Raw genomic sequence first — 18769 nt, 5'->3', positions numbered from 1 at the left:
GAAATTAAGTGACTAAATGAATCATGCAACTACAAGTTGGTGGGGACGGTCCTCAAACTGAAATTCCAGAGTGCAGCGCTTCACTCTGAGACTAGCCCAGCGACTCACGGAAAACAAAACCCAAACACACCACAACTGTGGTCTTAGTCTGGGGACAGCAATCCATTTCCTGCCGTTCCAGGCCACCCTCCACCCGCGGGGACCAGAGCCGAGCTCCCAGACTGAGGAGGGGAGGGAAAGGGCCAGAACCCGAGGCCCTGAATGCACGGAGGGGGACCCTTTGGGGAAGGGTCTGAAATTCCAGAAGAACTGAGCCAGGGCTGGAAGCAGAGAAGGCAGATAAGGGGCGCTCCAAAGAGAGCCCCGAGAATCAAATTAAATGGAAGAGGTATCAGGCAAAGCGGAAGGCTGGGAGGCGGCGAGGGTGGGGGTGAGGAGCAGAGAAATACCAGAGGCTGAGAGCAGAGCTTCCCCAGAGTATAGTTTTACCAGTAAACACAATGAAACACTGTCCCGCATTTGTTGAGTTCTTACTGTGGAATCACTTGACCTGCCCTTTGATGCTCTTAGTGACCCTTTAAAATCAGTATTATCATTCTTCCCATTTTACAGGGGAAAAAAGTGAGGCAAAGAGTGGTTAAATCACCTGTCCACAGTCATCTAACCAGTAAACAGTAGCGCTAAGACTGCAAGCCAGGCAGGCGCCCGAGCCCCCGCTGGTCACCGCCACCCGCTGCCGCTGTCCTAGACTGAGTAAATGCCTGTTATTCATGCGTGTCAGGCACTGTGGGAATTCGGACGCCTGTGTCCTTGAGAAGCTTGATTCTTGATGGGGGGTGGGGGCATGTAAACACATCAACATTTAAATAACAATAACGCAAGTGATGCTGTGAAGCCAATGGTCAGAAGAGCAATGTGGGTGATAACTGACCTGCGTTTGTACATACAGATGTGATCATTGAGAAACACGGGCTGGGAACTGAGGTAGGACAGCGGAGGTCACAGGGCCCCTCTAGGGGGAGAGGGTGACCTGGGAACAGGCAGGACACCTGAGTGGTAGGTGCAGGATGAGCGGAGCCGTCGCGGGGGCGCGTGGAAGGAGGGCCGGGGACGCTCCCGGGAGGGGCCAGAGCCTGGACTGAGTCTTGAGGGATGATTAGCAAGTATTCAGGCAAGGGTTGTAGGAAAGAAGCCATTTGAGGCAGAGGAGAAACCTTGAGCCTCGAGTGGTGTGTGTACACAGCGAAAAACAACGCAGGCTCGTGAAAAGTGATGTGTCGGGAGGCATCCAGTGATGGCGGAGCTAGACATGGCACGTTCTGCCCTGAGACGGGGACACCGCCTCCTGGAAATGAGAGGCTGTGCACAGGGAAGGGGCGGGGCCCGTGCGCGCAGCCTCGAGGGGAAGGCCGCCCGGTGGGAGGCGCTGGCGCGGAGACTCCACCCCCGGAACAGACAGAGGAAAATAGGTGGAGACGGAGGAGGCAGAACTGGGAAATAAAATCAGCGTAAATGTCTAGGCGGCAAAAGCAGGAATGTGGAGCACACAAAGCGAACAACGTCCCTGCTACCTTCACAGCTTCTGGAAGCCTTGGGACTTTCCACCTCTTCAGTTTCTAGAAGCCGTGGGGGAGCGGGCGGACCGAGTTGGGAATTTCACCTGCTCAGGTTCACTCTGGGACTTAAAGATTTATCCGCACCTCCCAGCTGCCAGCTGATGGTTTCTGGTGCTATTAGGGCTTCTTCTTACTGGGAAATCCCTCCAGAACTGACCAAGCCTTGCTTTGCACTCTCGTTATGCTTTGTTGCTGCAAAGGGAAGCAGACGCGCCTCCCCCCAGGAGCAGCTTGCCCCTTGCTGTTCATGGGGGCACCTTTTGCTGCCATTAAATACAGATCAGGGTGCCAGGAACGTCATGCGGACTTGCAGGTTGTAATCACTCCTCCCTCAGCCGCCGCCGCCGCCGCGTCTGCCGGCTGCGCGATTTGTCGCTCTGGCCAGGGCTGGGCTGCGGGGCTGAGCGCGAGGACCCCTTTCCCGGGGGTGCCCGGGGCAGGGCTCGGTGAGGGGCGTCGTGTGCAACTTCAGTGAGCGGCTCCATGACTCAGGCCTGGGCCCGCATCCTCTCGCCTTCCCGCCCCCTCGCCGCGTGAGCGTGCCTCTCACGGCGGCAGCTGCGCCCATCGGAATCCGGCTTTTCTTGCCTCCCAGCGCGCTGACTTTCTTGGTCATTCCTTACTCATTTCCTGGTAGAAGCAAGTGTCATGTTTGCTGACTCTTGTGGGTCTTCTCAGGGCTCCCTTCGTGAAAGCAGGACCCGGAATACGAGGGGGCTGCACGGAGCGCATCCCACCTCTGTCCCCTTTCCTCTCCTCCTCCGTCTGGAAGGGCGCCCTGCCCATTTCCAGATTTCCTCCAGGGACTGCGGCTTATTTCAGTGCCCTCCTCCCTTCTCCTGCCCTCATCCTGGTGGTCGCTTGCTCAGATCTGGAGGCTGGTCCTCCTGCCCTCCCCGACTCGGGGCGGCCTCGCGCCCCTGAGGACATCAGGAAGGTCCCCCGCGTCTGGGGTCGCTTTCCCAATTCCCGCGTCCACCGAGCGCTCAGGAGTTGCTCCCTCTGCTCTGTCTCAGCCTCTTCTGACTGGGCCTGTTGTCCCCTTCACGCCACCCCATCCCAAACTCACGCACACGCAAGCACGCACACACTCCTGCCTCCCCTCCCCTCCCCGGCACCCGACCTGATTTTGGCAGCAGTGACAGGCTCCTCGGGGCCACGGTCACCACCCTGTTGCTCCAGGAGCCACGCCTTCCGTTGCTCCGGGCCCGCGGCCTCTGCACGCAAACTGTGCAGACGCTCCTCTGCAGATTCTTCTTCCTCAACTCAAGGTCGTCTGTTCTGCTACCACTTATTAGATGCAGCCCATTTTTTGGCAGCTCCTATTCTGATCTAAAATAATTCATCCATTCATTCAAATAACATGTAAAACTGTAGCATCATTTTGGCTTCTCTGCCTAACCTTCCCCAGGCATCTTGCCAGAAATATCTTCAAAAAAGGTCACGAATCCTACCACACTGTGACCTCCACCCTCGCCCTCTGAGCTCTGAACAGCCCCAAGCTCGGGGACGTTGCCTCCTAGCTCACCCCTCTCCTCCTCTCCTGCCCCTTTCCCGTTTATTCTCCACGAATCAGCAGAATTACCCTTTAAAATGTAAAAAACATCTCACTCCTCTGCCCCAAACCTTCTAATGGATTCCCAACACCTTAACGATACAATTCAGCAGAAATCTTTACAGGATTCGCTGTCATCTGGCCTCTGGCTGCCCCTCGGTCCCCATTCCTTGCACATTTCCTCCAGCCACACTGACCCGCTTGCTCCTCTGGAAACATCCAAACACGCTCTTTTGTCAGCGTCTCTGCACATACTGCTCCTCTGGCTATGAAAGCTCTCCCTCACCGCATCCGGGTCTCTGCTCAGCTCCCTCCTCAAAGGTGCACCCACCTCCCACCTAAAGCGCCACCACCTGCCCTGTTGTCTGTCCTTCCACCCTGACTCAGGGCCACTATTACTCTCTCTCCTAGAAGACAAGCCCCATTAAGGTAGAATCTGCTGGACCCTCATTGCAGAGAGCGGGGTCTGGCACATCCCAGCCACCAATACATACATGAGTGAACAAAGCAAACAAAAGCGGGTGCAGAGCACACTGCTGAGAACAGTACCTCAGAGATACAGTTGCCAGATGGCACCTTCAAGCGCTGGCAGTGCTGTGGGAGGGGAGGCTCACAGATGCCGCAGCAGAGGGCAGCAGCCTAGCCAGCCCCTACCGGCTGAAGGGATGGCAGGCACCAGGGGCACATCCAGCAGGTGTGCCAGGAAGCCTCCTGAACCAGGCAGGCATCCCCTGCCTCCCTCGTGAGCCCTCAGGGGGGAACCACCTTCCCTGCACAGCCTGCAGTGCAGTCATCTCCACTTGGGAACCAAGGAACAAAACAAACTCTGTCCTGGGTCCTGAAACAGGAGTCTCCATCCCCGTGGGGAGAAGCGTGGCTTCTGCCAGCTGTGGACACACGTTCACGTTCCATGGGCACAAGCAGAAGTTTGCAGAGAAGTCTGCCCTCTAGCCTGCGGCCCAGGCCCACCTGGGTGAGTCCCCAGGACTCTGGAACACCCAACATGCTCTTGCATCAGTCTTTCCACATACTGTTCCTCTACTAGGAAAGCTCCCCCCGCCCCACCGTCCACCCCACTTTGGAAGTGCCTGTGTCTGGCCAAGAAGCAAGGGTGTGACGTGCTGAAAATAGTCATATTTCATGTCAGGATGCCCAGAGTCTTCGTGACCGTAGCCCCTTCAAATGTATAGGTGGGACTAGGTGGTCACTGAGACCCCTTTTCACTCAGAAGAAATTAAACATGGGACTTTCACAGGTGGTGCTGAGCTACCTGCTAGCCTTGCAAAGAAGATTTTATTAAACCCAGGCTCAGGGGCGTTCGGTAACTTGCCCAAAGCCACACAGCCTACGTCCAATATTCCTTCCACTTACGACTGTTCTACCATAGACAGCCAAGTGGTCTTGGGTGGGGGCCCATCACAGGTGCTTTTAAGCCCCTTGGTGACTCTAATGTGCAGTCAGGATGCAGACCCGACCACACTAGTGGCTAAAACCAAAACGAAAAGTTGCAGCTGTTGCTTGGAAAGAATCCTTTCCCTCCACCCCCAGCCCCAAGGTACGTATGCAAAAGCCAGTTCACGTGTGTGTCTCTCCTCCCCTCTCCCCTCAAGGGACAGTGAAGCTGGGCTGGCCTGAGATTTCAGCCCCCATCCATTTCCTGAGCCGTGCTCCAGGGGGAATGAGGATTTAGACACTTGCATATTTAGCCTCCTCTCCCTGGAAAACCCTAAGCTTCAGTCAGGATTGTTTATTAAGAGGATATTTATCATCATTGTTGCTGTAATTTGCAAGTGGGGAGGGAGCTGTCAGTGCTGCAGGGCCTCCTCGGAGGGAGCGAGAGTGGAGATTCGCAGGAAGCTCAGTTAACGTTTCCTTACCTTTTTTTTTTCCAAAGTGAGAAATATTCCTTAGGTGTCTGCTGTGTCATTTCCTGTCCTGATTCCTGATTTCACATTTCAGCCTTTCACACTGGCTAGCACCGCCCAGCCCTGGATACTCTGATGAAGGGCAGGGCCACCATCGTCACCCCTCAGAAATCTGAGCAACATAGAAACACCAGGCCCGAGGCCTGGAACCAGTTCCCCACCTCCTGTGGTGCCTCGGTCCTGCAGAGCGATGTGGGAGAGGCAGTGTGCTGGGAAACCCGAGGGAGGAAACATGTATGGGCTACCCAGGGTGAGTCAGGGATGCCCTATGGGCCAGTCCAGGGTGAAGGTCAGGGAATGTGCTGTGAGCTAGCTGGCCAGGGTGAAGGTCAGGGAATGTGCTGTGAGCTAGCTGGCCAGGGTGAAGGTCAGGGAATGTGCTGTGAGCTAGCTGGCCAGAGTGAAGGTCAGGGCGTGTACTGTGGGCCAGTCCAGGGTGAAGGTCAGGGAGCGTGCTGCGGGTCTGCCCGTCTTTGTACTTCCTGTCCGTCAGCTCCCAGCCAGGAGACCACAGACACTCTGTGGACCCTCTGACTCAGAACCTCACCTGTAGAACAGGGTAATTCTACCCACTCACGGGACTGTTGCTGTGGAGTTTAAATGAAATCATTTTTAAATGTCCCTGGGGCATTATGGGTCCGTCAATGTCGACTACTTACTTCCCCTTAGTAGAGATCAGGTCTTATGTGAATTCAGGAAGAATACTTTGTGAGGAAGTAGAGAAATTCGCTCCCTTAAACCTCATCGTTAGAAGTTAGGGATCTACCATCACGTCTTCCCGTCACCTAGTGATGACCGTCGCAGTTTCGCTCAGTTTTGAAGTTTTACAAGTCATGCTCACCTAGATGCTACCTCACTCAGTCCCAAAGGGTTCCCAGGAAATGGGCAGAACGAGCCTCATTTTCATTTTGTAGAAGCAGGGACTGAAGTTCAGACAGGATAAGGTAACTTCCTAAAAGCGCACATCCACGATCAGAGCCCACGTTTCTTGCCGCTAATCCAGTGCGTCTCTCAAGTCCCTGAAGCTGCTGGTCCCTCTGCCTGTCACAGCCTCTTTTTCTCCGTTTTTTTTGGCTTTAACTATTTCAAGCTTTAACGGGGTATGTATAAGTGGTATTAAAAGGCACACATCAATGCACACGCCTCAATGAGTTTGCACACATGCATGTACCTGTGACGCCCTCACCCCAGCGAAGGCAGTTCACACCCCATCACTTCCCCAAAATGCCCTGCGCTCTTTTGCTTTTCACTTTGTTTGTTTTTTTTCTGGCAGCAACACTTGACATGAGACCCTTTAGTTCACTAGCTCCTCTGAACCCTCCAGGTTTCAACTCGTTGTCCCCTCCCACGCCCCTCCACCACCTCCACCACGTGCCCTCATGGCGTCTTGGACAGTCCCCTGCAACAGACTCATTGTCCTCTACTGCAGGGTTCTCAGGCCTGGGTGTCCAACAGAATTATCTGAGACCTTTTCAAAATAAGAAGAGATTTTTAGTCTCACCCAAGACTTCCTTGATCAGCATAGTTTTAAAAGTCCCCCCTGTGAGTCTGATGCACAGAATCTCCCTTGCTAGAGTGTCACCCCTACACAGGCAGTGTCCAAGTCTCTCTGGACATCATTAGGACTCCAGCACCTTAAACAATATCTGGCAAGACTATTAAATTATTATTATTATTGATAACCTTTCTTGAGTGTTTGCTCTACACCAAGCACTAAGATAAGTAAGTGCTGTATATTTATTTTGGCTCATATGCCCACCATCCTAAGGAAACAGCTATCATTACCCTATTTAAAAGAGGAGGAAATGGAAGCTTGGAGAGGGGCTTGGAAAACATTTATAAATGCCTCAGTGACTATCTTCAGCTGGAGCACCTGGTACAGCAGCGCACTCTGGGTTTCCTACCTGTTTCCAGGCTAGTACAAAAATCTTTCCCAGAAATCACCCAGCACTTCCTCTTCTTCATGGAAGTAGGTCACACCGTCACCGTCAGCTTAAAAGAAGCCTGGAAAAGAGAGTAACAGACAGGGTGCTTTCAGCTCCGCCTTAGGAGGTAGAATTTACCAGCAAGTCAAAGGTGAGAAAGAAAGGGCTGGTGCTCAGCCAGCTAACAGTCCCAGCCCCAGCCGTCCTTAATTTAAAATACCTGACTATTAATCTAAGCTGGCGTCTCCAGAACAGGTTTAAAACAAGTTTCTCACGGTGAATGACATTTTGGGAGAGGAACGTGTCCTCTTGAGGGACCCGAGGTGACTACACTATCGAGAGTTAGAGGTTTGGGTGACAAGGACATCTGATGGCGCTCAGTTTTCTCCTCTCCTGTTTCTAGGTCAACGGTGATCTCATTTACATCACAGCCAAGAAAGACGGCACTCACGTGGTGGAAAATGTTGATACCACCCACATTGGGAAATTAATCGTGACCAAACAGATTGGAGGCGATGGCATAAAGGATATTACTGATACCTACAAATTCCAGGAAGGTGAGTTTCTGCTGCTGAATGAAGATTTCTCTGCCCAAGTCCTCTTGGTGCTTTGGGAGTGACAGTCACTGTCACCATGAAATGTGTTCCAGACAGGACGGGGGCATGTGCAGCACTGGGGAGTTAGGACAGACATCTAAGCTTTTGTGAAGCAATTTTTCATTTCATTTTCATTTCACCTGTTAGCTGGCTTTGAGCAGAATTCCCCTTCACGTGGCTTGTGAAGATGGTTGGTTTAAAATCACATCTATTTGAACAGAATGTGGAACGTGTTCTTGTTCATAAAAATATGAAAGGACCTTAATTTTAGATAATCCCATTAGAAAACATGACATAACAAGTGTAATTTAGTTCAATAACAGAAACGTGAATAACCGTCCACACTTGCCTAGCGCCTCCCAGACTGCTGCCACGTGCGTCGTCCCGCTGAAGTAGCGTGGCGCGCCCGTGGGGCTGGCCGCGCGGCAGTGGCGGGACACTGCAGTCTCACTGGTTCGGGCGCGTTAGTCTGCAGTCCTGTTTCAATCATAAAACAATGTTAAGGTGGTCTTGTTAACATTTAGTGCGTGGAACGTTTCGAACGGAGCTGCCGAGTTCAAGCCCGTCTCACGCCGTGCTGAGTGCCTGCTCTAAGCCTGGAACTGAGTTTGGTGCTGGGGACCGCCGCAGGGAGCAGGGTTCGGTCTGCGTCCCTGGCCGAGTGATGGGTTCAGGATGCTGAGGGGGCTTTGACAACAAAGAAGAGGGACACAGTCCAACCAGGGGATTCAGAAAAAGCAAAGCCCAGTAAGAGAAGACACAGGCCACAGTTAAAGGAAGATGGGAGGCGGGAACACGACCAAAAGCAGCTGGTGTGTTTAGGGCCCTGCAGGCATTACAGAAGCTGTCAGCTCAGAGCGCCTGGCGGCTGGAGTCAAAGCTCCCTGGGGTCAGTAGTGGACAGGAGGTGGAGGACCTTGGATGTCTCGATGGGGATGTAGAATGTATTTTACAAATGTTTCACCAACAGAGCTTCTGAGGAATGGCATTTGTTTTAGTGAATGGATAAAAATGGAGAGTAATTAGCATATGCGTAAATATTCATCAGTATTCCTGAAATGCTGAGTGCAGAATTTGTTTTAAATATTTTAGATCTTCTCTATGCTCTTATTTATAAAAGCAATTTGCACTACAAAGAGAAATTTTGCTGAAATGAGAACTCTTGCGCATGGCATTAGAAATTCAGGATTTCTGTCATCTGAACTAGTGAATTTTTGCTGTGTTTCTGAAATGGGTATTTCTTCTCTCCTGTTGGTTATCACCCACTGTGCAAGGTAGATACAAAAGATCTTTTTTTTTCCTTTTTGGATTTTTCCTAAAAAGAGAGTTTTTAAAACCATAAGTACAATAAAACAAAACAAAGAAGCAGTGCCCTCTGGTTAGAGTTAGAGGCGAAAGGTTTGGAGAGGAAGAAGGGAAGTCTGCAGCAGGAGTGAAGGGAACTGGCTGCAACAGCCATCCTCTCAATAACTTGCCGTTAACTGCCTGCCATATTCCAGACTCCGTGTAGGGACGGAGACGCGCACAGCCCTGCCTTCCCATCTAGCTGGGGAGACGGGCAGGAAGCAAGCCCTCCCCAGGCTGTGTGACAGCTGCCCAGAGCAGGGGTGGGTGGGCAGATGCTCAGGGCCCCTGGGTGGGCGCCCTGCATCTAAAGGGTAAACGGAAACACAGCGATGACACTTTCCCCATGGAAAGTCTCCAGGAAAAGGCAGCAGGACAGGGACTGGGGATAAACTCTCTGCGTGTGGACGAAGTCCTGAGCAGACAGTGTGTAGAACAAGAGCGGGCCTCCAGGAAGCCATCTAAGTGACCCGTTATCTCATCCAAACCACGCAGCAGGACGCCTTCCACCGTCAGCCTCGGAGGTGGATGTGGAAGCCAGATCAGGCTCAGATGTCGAGAGAGGCAGGACCCAAACCTCCGTGAAAGAGGAGTCGGGAGCTGGGCCAAGCGAGAGCCCTGCATCAAAACAAATAAAACGTCCCGGCTCTGAGTGAGGAAGACATCTGAGGTCCAAGCCTCTGGAGTCCGGCAAGAAGGCAGGGCTCAGAGAGGCAGGCAGTGTGGGGGTCAGGTCCAAGGAAGAGCCCCGAAATCCGCATGGTTTTAGGAGACACCCCATCCTGCACCTGGGCTGGAATTTGCCAGGTGTGCGTCAGCCTCTTAATCAAGGATGGCGTTTTCTGACGTGGGGAATGACGAGTGAGTGCCATTTGAGAAGGATGTTGGGCTTGCCTCTGAATATGCTGGGAAAGAGGGGATGGGTACTGATGCCCTCCACGGGCACCTAGGAAAGTCTGCCAGCATCCTCTGCCACCCTGACTCTCCTTACTGAATCCCGTGTATAATTTCTCCATCCACATGTGCTGAGTGTGGCCGCTAACATGTTAGGAGGAGTGAAAACATAAGGAAAAAAATTATGACCAGATTTAGGAATTTACTATTTTAATTAATGAGACAGTGGAAAGATCGTTTTTCACTATGAGGAACTAAAGCTTAATGGGAATTTTATACCTGGCTTTAAAACATAAGATGATGAAAACTATAAAATTTTGAAAACCAGAGTTCTTAAAACTTCTCCTGCGACAACAGGGCTTCTTTTATGGTGGCGTCTGGGTCCTGTTCCCTCTCTGCTCCGTCAGTTATTCCCTCTGTCGCTTGTAGTTTCACCTCTCCTTCCCACGTCGCCTGTGTTAAAAAAAAATTGTTATAAAACTCTTTTCCAGAAATGTAGTTCCCACCCCTGCCCCCAGGTGGTGCTCTCCCCCGCGTTCCCCGCTCCGCACGCAAAGGGCTGAGCCAGCGTCTGTGATGGGCGCGTGCGTGGTGGTCCCTCTTCGCTTGTCCCCTTAGACCCGTGCGAGGAGGGCTGTGCCTTTCGTCTGAGTCTGGCGCAGTGCCTGGACAGCACAGGGGCTCCTCTGGCGTGAGACGATCAAAGGAACAGAAGTGCAGGTGCACTTCCACAGGCGAGCTTCGCTGGGCGTCGTCTGTCCCAACCTGGACTATTTAGTGTCTGTTATAAAGACGAAAGCTTCGTCTCTGGGTGACAGCCAAGTGCTTCCCCAGACCTCCATCCTCCAGAGCCCCCTCTGCACCCGGCTGGGCCCCCGGTCCTGGGGATACAGAGCTTATGTTCTCATGGGGGAAGTGATGCCACAGCCACAAGTACTGGGAAGAGGGAAGAAGACCAGGTAACGTGTTAGTGAGAGACGAGGGGACCGGGGCTGGGGACACCTTACACTGGCAATGGGAGGGGGGTGGGGCACTGAGAAGGTGACGCTTGAGCTAAGACACAAACAAGGAGAAGAGGCTTCATCCGACCTGAAAGGCAACTGCATCACCCTCACTTCACCCAGTGACTGGAGAGGGGGCTTTGACCTTGCTCCTGGAGGCCCCAGAGGAGCCTCGGAAAATGTGACCTGGCTTTAGGGCACTCCCTCTGAGCGCTAAATTCACGCCCCGGGATTGGGTGAGACAGCAGAGCACCGGGCAAGACCGCAGGGAGCGGGGAGTCCGCCCGGCCCGGGAAGCCCTGCCGTTCCCGCTCGCAGGGACGGGCTGGTCCCAGAGGGCAGCTGGAGGTTCCCGCACCTACGACACGCAGCAAAGTGGCTCCAGCGCCGGGAGCTCCCACGGCCCCTCCGCCGTCTCCACCAGCTCAGCCCTCATCCCCTGCCCGGGGACGCAGCTCTCCCACCACGGTCCCACTGCTGGTGCTCACCTCCTGAGATGTCGCCTAATTGCATCTCTGAAGCGCATCCAGAGCGATAACCATTAATGCTCGCTTTCTCGGCGAGCTATTTGCCAGATGCTTCCTGCTAAACTACCTCACTGCCCTTTCCTCGTCACAGCCCCTCCCTCCCCTTAGTAATAGCTCCTGCTTATCGATTGTAAACACGTGCTCCAGCCAACGCTTGTCCTGGACCATTTGTTTCTGGCACATTCTTGCAGCCTTAACAATGACAGAAATTATTAATACACACACACAGAAATACACAATCACGTTGCTTGCAACACCTGTCGGCATTTTCTGTCTCTGCAAAGTCCCCGTAGCTGCCAATTCTTCTGCACGTACACCCTCTAAACCACCTACCAACCCTCCTGTGTAGTTGCCCTTACTTTGCAAACAAGGGAACTGATGGTAATCATAGTGCCTGCCTTGGAGAGACGTCCCGAGGACTCGACGCGCCTGTGCACAGTGCGCACCTCCCACGACACCTGTCACAGAGTCAGCTCTCAGGGAGGCTTGTCGTCATTATTAACTCACCTCCTCGTCTCACTGCATTTTATTATTAACTAAGTAAAGTGGAAGATAACATGATAAAAATTCATGTAACTACGAAAGCCAGCATGTTTATTTCTCAGTGATTCTGTCTTCACTACCCACTCACGGGACTAGTTTTCACAAGCCAAAGAACTTACCTCTCCGTCTTCCACAATGCACAGAAATGTACCAGGTGGATTCTGGGTAGTAGGTACTGTTGAGGAATCCAAACTGGAGTCACCAGCAGCAAGCTCTGAGCCCCGACTTGTACCTGTATTTCTCAACTGCTCACCTGCACAAAGCTACTTTTTTTTTAATTGAAGTACAGTCTGTTACAAGGTGTCAATTTCTGGTGTACAGCACAATGTCCCAGTCATGCATACACATAAATATATTCATACATATATTCATTTTCATATTTTCATTAAAGGTTATTACAAGATATTAAATATAGTTCCCTGTGCTATACAGAAGAAATTTGTTTTTTATGTATTTTTACATATACAGTAGTTAACATTTGCAAATCTCAAACTCCCAAATTTATTCCTTCCCACCCCCTTTCCCCCAAGTTACCATAAGATTGTTTACTATGTCTGCGAGTCTCTTTCTGTTTTGTAGATGAGTTCATTTGTGTTTTCTCTTTTATTTATTTATTTTTTTTAGATTCCACATATGATAATATGGTATTTTTCTTTCTCTTTCTGGCTTACTTCACTTAGAATGATGATCTCCAGGTCCATCCATGGTGTGCAAATGGGATTATTTTATTCTTTTTTATGACTGTGTAGTATTCCGTTGCATATATTCACCACATCTTCTTTATCCAGTCATCTGTCAATGGACATTTAGTTGCTTCCATGTCTTGGCTGTTGTAACAGCATGGCTGTGAACACTGGGGTGCATGTATCACAGAGCTCCTTTCTGATTCTCCCAGATCTCGCTTTCCTCTCCTCATCTCCACCACCACCACCACCACCTTGGGAAACCCTACAGAAGACATTTTTCTAAAAATAGCACACGTATCTCAAACTACATCATCAGAGGCCAAAAGGGTGTCCTTCAAAAAAAAATGTGTTCTGTGTCAGATGAGTTTGGGAAACCTGGTTTTAAAGTTAGCAAGCCTCCCCACGGTCGGGCTACCTGCTTCCTCATGTCTCTTTCCACATGGGCCTGTCCCACTTGCTGCCGCCCTGTCCCCCACACCTTCCTCTGCTGCCGTTCACCCCCAGCAGGGGGCACAGACCACCTTTCCCAAGCAGCACCCCTCTGCGTACACTCACATCTAGCACACTGTTAGCAAGCCTTCCACGCACAAGGCTCTGAGGCCAAGTTCCCGTGGGGAGCCCTGGGTCAGCTGCTGCCGCCTGGATGCTCACAGCCTTCGCTCGCGTGGATGGCACTCCTTTGTCCTTATCTCTGCACCTTTCCTAGGTCAAGAAGAAGAGAGGCTGGCCCTGGAAACTGCCCTGATGTATGGGGCAAAAAAGCCCCTCAGCACAGAGGGCGTCGTCAAGTCAAAGTCTGACGTTCACATGAACTTTGAAGTGGAGAATGCTGTGCTGGGAAGAGACTTCAAGGTCATCGTCACCTTCCGGAACAACAGCCATGCCCGCTACACCATCACAGCCTACCTCTCCGGCAGCATCACCTTCTACACCGGGGTCGCCAAGGAGGAATTCAAGAACGAGACGTTCAACGTGACAGTGGAGCCCTCATCTTGTAAGTTACCGAGGGGGGGACCAGTCTCTCCAGGACATGTTACCCGCTTCCCTGTCTGGCTCGGTGTGGACGCCCCCTAATAACTTCCTGCCAAAGCTTAAGTTCTGGCCCTGAGCTCAGGAGAACCCACTCCTCAGGAGGCCTCAACCCGTGTCTTCATGGTTCATGCACAGAAGTGAACACTGGTTTTCAAAGCCTAGAGCCCCAGGAGTTGTGAACATTAAATGTCACTTAACCTCCTGCTACTTACAGGGTGGGCCGGGGACCTGAAGCCTCAGTACCCCCTGGGAGCGGGTCGGAGACGCAGGCTCTCGGTACCCACCCCAGACCCATGGAATCAGGATCTGCGTTTTTTCAAATTTTGTTGACATGGAGTTGATTTACAATGTTGTGTTAGTTTCAGGTGCACAACAAAGTGACTCCATTACTTTCATGCGTGTCCATTCTTTTTCACGATAGGTTATTACAAGGTATTGAATACAGTTCCCTGGGCTCTACAGTAGGCCCTTGTTGTTTATCTATTTTATAAGTAGTAGTGTGTACGTGTTGATCCCAGATTCCAGATTTATCCCTCCCTCCTCCTTTCCCCTTTGGTAGCCAGAGTTTGTTTTCTATGTCCGTGAGTTTGCATTTTAACAAGATTCCAAGGGGACTCATGTGCACAGGAAAGTTGGTGAAGCTCATGTCTCAGAAAGCAGGTCCACTGGTGGTGCCTGCCTCCCAAATTAGAAATGGCTTTTGGGGGGCTGCCCAGCAAGAATGGCGTGTTTTGCTGTACCATTTAGGGGGCAGGGAGGTCTGAGCTCTGCAGGGTGACCTGTCTGGTGTGCAGGGTCAAGAGGAACCCCTGAGAGAGGAGACTGGGGACTCGGAAGGGCTCTGCCGGGCAGCCGTCTCCTTGGGGGGGGGGCTCTGTCTCACCAGGATCCCTTCCAGCCTCCCTTGCCTACCTGCCCTCCCAAAGCATCTTCTTCACTATAAAAATTCAGAGTATTTCAAGCAGGACTGGGGTTGATGCTGTAGTGTGCACTGGGGATTGCAGTTTCGGCCAGTCGCATTTCCCGGGGTACTAGTTTTTCATGCACACAACGTTGGTCACTCAACCAGCAAAATGAGCCCATCAGAAGAGCCTGACCTCCAGGCCGAGCACGGCGAGTTAGATGGGGCAGGTTGGAAAGAGCCAACACTTCAGGGCGCCGGATCCGTCCACCTGACCTGTGGAAAGAAATTTTAAAATTTATATGAATAATAATCTTCCTAAAGCAGAGGCCGGCAAGACTGTGGCGCCCCCTGGGGTGACCAGGCCAGACAGCTCAGGCACTTTCAGGCTTCCTGGATTCGGTGTCTGTCCCAGACCACAGGGACGCTTCGCAAAGATGTTAGCAGAGAAAAGGGAAACAATCCCTAAAACTCCTAATTGCAAGAAACTTACTCAGACTCGAAGGAAGCAAATCCCCTGGCTCCAGCGGTGGAGCCGACAATTAAGACATCACTGTGGTTTTTTTGTGTTTTTTGTTTTTTGAAACAGAAACCTGCCAGGAAGGAAGGCGGAAGCTCTCCTGCTAGGGGGCAATGCCTGCAAGTGCACAGGCCCTGAGGCCAGCGGGCTCAAGGCGCATTCAGGGGGCAACAAGGCGGCCAGAGCCAGGAGCAAAGGCGCCAAGGGGAGGCGGTGGGCGCAGACCAGGGAAGGGCCCGTGGGCCCTGGGAAGGACTTGGCTTTGACTCCGAGTGCGCGGTGGCGCCGTCAGGGCTCGGAGCAGATGTGCGCCACAGTCCAACCTGGGTTCCAAGAGATCGCTCTGGCTGCTGTGCCCAGACCAGACCGCAGGGGGAGCGGAGCTGAAGCTCAGAGACTAGTTAGGACGGCGGTGGCAGCGGTGGTGGTGGCGGCGGCGGCGGGGGAGCCGGTGAGAGCCAGCCGGGCCTGGTACGCCCTGAAGGCGGGGCCTGCCGCAGGCAGACAGAGGGGTGCGTGGTGGGAGGGGAGGAGGCCGGGGAGGAGACTAAGGGAGGTAATACCCGTGAGCGGCTTCCCACCTGTAAGTTCTCAGTAAACGTTAACTCCCAACATGTTTGAGCTTTGGGAAACTGAGACTAGCAATCTGTTGATGTGTTCAAGGCCACACACAGCAATCAGAGGCAAAGCAGGAGGTACTAGAAGCCAGGCCCCATTCAGGCAGGGACAGTGGGCCAATGCCTTGTCCCCTTGGGCCCTAAGTGGGCCAGTTCCCTTCCTCGGGGGGTCCAGCTGCCCTTGACTCCCCTGGACGAGAAACCCTACACCATCCTTTTCTGACAAGAGCCCCTTCTCTCACGCTCCTTCCCCTCCTGTCTCTAATCTGATTTTGAAAATAAGCTTATATGAGTTAGCAGGCTAGGGCGGCGTGGTATATTAGCCAACGCAGTCATCGATGTAGGAACAGCTGACCAAACCGAAGCCTGACTCAGAATTAGCACAGCGCCCACCTGCTCAGCCCACCCCAACGCTTGTCCTGAATAATTTGAAGGGGATTGAAGACTGTTTCTTGCTTTAACCTGCAGGTGGGTGGCATTAACTGTGTGCAATAAATTGCATATCACAACCTAAAATAAATTGCAATATATTGCAAAAAGCCACAGGATTCTAGACCTGGACCCAGTAGGTCTGAGCACATCCCTGGGAGGGTTTATTGCAAAGGTTTTCCAAGTAGAACAAAAGGCGTATTTTCCAGATTGATGATTAAAGGGAGAGTGTGGGCTGGAATCAGCCCAGAGGATTTGAATAACTTAAGCCTTCCAGTACCTTCAAAGGTGCTACCATTTCCACTTGGCCCTGTTTAGTTCTCCTTGCATTTGGGGAAAGAGATGAGGCAGCTCCTGTCTGTGTCTCCCCTGGCTTTCCCCAGACGCCGTAAATGGCACTGGCAGGATCCCAGCCCCACCACTCACAGAATGAAAATCCATTCTTCTTTCTCTTGCCACATTTAATAAACTTTATCTAGAACAATTTCTTGTGCAGCGGCAAAGCACAGCACTTATATAATGTACTATTTCAGGAGCACTGTTCTCCTGGGCTCAGAAACACAGCCCAGTTTCTTTAGTGCCAAGACTGAGAGGATGCTCCGCCTCAGAGAATAAAGAGTCCTGAGGCCGACAGGATCAAGGTAGCGAACGCCTCTGGAAAGGCCGGTGGAAAGACGTCACACACATCTCACCAGCCTGCAGAGCAGAGCCCAGCGGTCACAGTCCTCTAGAAATAGCCAGAGGGTGTCCATTTTTTCATCATTACCGGCGGCAGCCAGAGGCCAAAGGCATGTTCTTCCAGGCCTGTCATTTTGCCGCCCCCTCTGGTGAAGTGAAAACCAGGCCCCGTGCGCTGCTCTGGCGTTGCATCCAGTCAAGGGATGGAGTCTTGCTCTTCTAGACAAGCCACTGCTAGGGAGGCCTTGGGGGAAGCGGGTCCAGGCTCAGACCCAAAGAAGGTGATATGAGTGGGTCATTCAAAAAGGCAGAATTCGAGAGTCAAGGTCAAGGCAAGGTCATGGATTCAAAAGGCTGGCTCTCAGTGGAATGGGGCTGCCCCAGGAAGCCCCCTGAGTTGTTTACTGCTTGTCCAGGGTGGACCGAGACATTCTAATAACTCTGTGTGTCCGGCGGCCGTCTCTCAGCCCCGGCACCACGGACGTTTCAGGCTGGATGATTGTCGTGGGGGCCCGTCCTGTGCGTTGTACGCTGTTTAACAGCATCCCTGGCGTCTACCTACTAGCCACCAGTAGCACCTGCAGCTGTGACAGCCAAAACCATCTCCAGGCACCCCTGGGTGGGGGCGGTGGCATGGAAGGGCAAAACTGCACCCAGCTGGCAACCACTGATCTAGGGTGACCACCCTTTCCATTTTGCCAGAATGGAGTGCATTCCGTTTCAAACCTGAGACCATCCTAAGTCCACCCAGTTCTGCTCTAACGCACCCCACCTCCCCCTAGGACCGCTCAAGCTTGAATATCCATCACCTGAGCATCCCAGCCCGACGCAGGTCCTGATTCCCTAGGCGGGGCTGGGGGGCTGAGAGGCCGCGTCTCTAACCAGCCCGCGGGTGGTGGTGGTGCTGGGCTGCCGACCACCCTGGAGCAGCACCAGGCCGTGCCTTCTGCTTGGACTAAGGCTCTCACAGGGCTGATTCTGGGGAGGGGGTCCCCCTGGTTGTTGACCGGTGCTTCTCAGCCCCGCTGCACGTAAGAGTCAGCTGTGGAATTTTTGAATCAAGGCCTGGGCCCTAACCTCCAAGGTTCTGAGTTAATTGGTCTGGGGTGAGATCCAGCTGGGGAAGTTCTTAAATGCCCTCAAGTGATTGTGAGGTGGAGCCAAGACGGAGAAAGCTTCAGTCCGAGGACCAGAGGCGGTCACAGCACCGGCTCATCCGCACAGAGACCTTGAAGCAGGTAAGGGCGACCTGACGCACTGTGGCCTGGGAGCCCCCAAGGCAGGGGGCCGCCCTGCGCCCTGGTGCTCACCCCACACGGCCTTCCGTGCCCAGCACAGGATGGCGGCCAGGGACGGAGGGCTCAAACGGACTCCCCTCTGTGCTTTAGGCTATCGCCCGTGGGGATCATTTCCTCCAATAACCTCCATAGGAGGAGGAAATTTTGGCCAAAGGCAGACACTGGGCAGAGCCGTGGTGGAGACGTGCGGTTCCGTGGATGGGGGCGGAGGGGTGAGTCTCCCTGCCAAGCCTGCCGCTGGCACGTGGCTCTGAGCGGGTAGCACCAGGCGCTGCCCTGCGACCCAGGCTCCGTCTGCAGAAGAGCTGCCCTCTGCTCTCTGCGCTCCTGCGCTGTGGGAGGCGAAAGCGAGAGAGCGGGCGCTGCAAGCAGCCCTCCCTGCTGCGGTCAGAGCCACAGGACAGGGGCCCCGTCCTCAGCCCCGCTGGTGGATGGAGGGGAGCCACGACCACCCCCTCCTTCCGAATGTCATCCTCACTGGCCTGTCCCCAACACCTACGAGCCAACATCAGTGACCTGGGGAAACAAGCGTTTGGCACAGAGGCTCTTTAAGTAGCAAACAGGATAGAGGGTGTGGAAGAGCTGAATGTCTACGGTGAAAACCAGCTTCAACCACTTCTTTCTCTTAAATAGAAACAGCCATGTCAGATTGGTACAGTAAGAGCTGGAAAGAAAGTGTGGA

At 52.9% G+C, this 18769-nt stretch overlaps 1 protein-coding gene across 2 annotated transcripts in view; it reads left to right on the top strand.

The window, feature by feature from the left end:
- Nucleotides 1-18769, top strand: part of F13A1 (coagulation factor XIII A chain) — a 125022-nt gene that overhangs the window by 90022 nt on the left and 16231 nt on the right. For both annotated transcript variants that reach the window (XM_010968596.3, XM_074348049.1), the window contains exons 12-13: nucleotides 7425-7578; nucleotides 13319-13606. In XM_010968596.3, coding sequence (XP_010966898.2) covers nucleotides 7425-7578; nucleotides 13319-13606 — 442 coding nt within the window. The remainder of the gene's footprint in view (nucleotides 1-7424; nucleotides 7579-13318; nucleotides 13607-18769) is intronic.

The sequence above is a fragment of the Camelus bactrianus genome, chromosome 20 (assembly GCF_048773025.1).
Source record: "Camelus bactrianus isolate YW-2024 breed Bactrian camel chromosome 20, ASM4877302v1, whole genome shotgun sequence".
Taxonomy (NCBI): domain Eukaryota; kingdom Metazoa; phylum Chordata; class Mammalia; order Artiodactyla; family Camelidae; genus Camelus; species Camelus bactrianus.
This window is presented reverse-complemented; position numbering and strand designations above follow the sequence as displayed.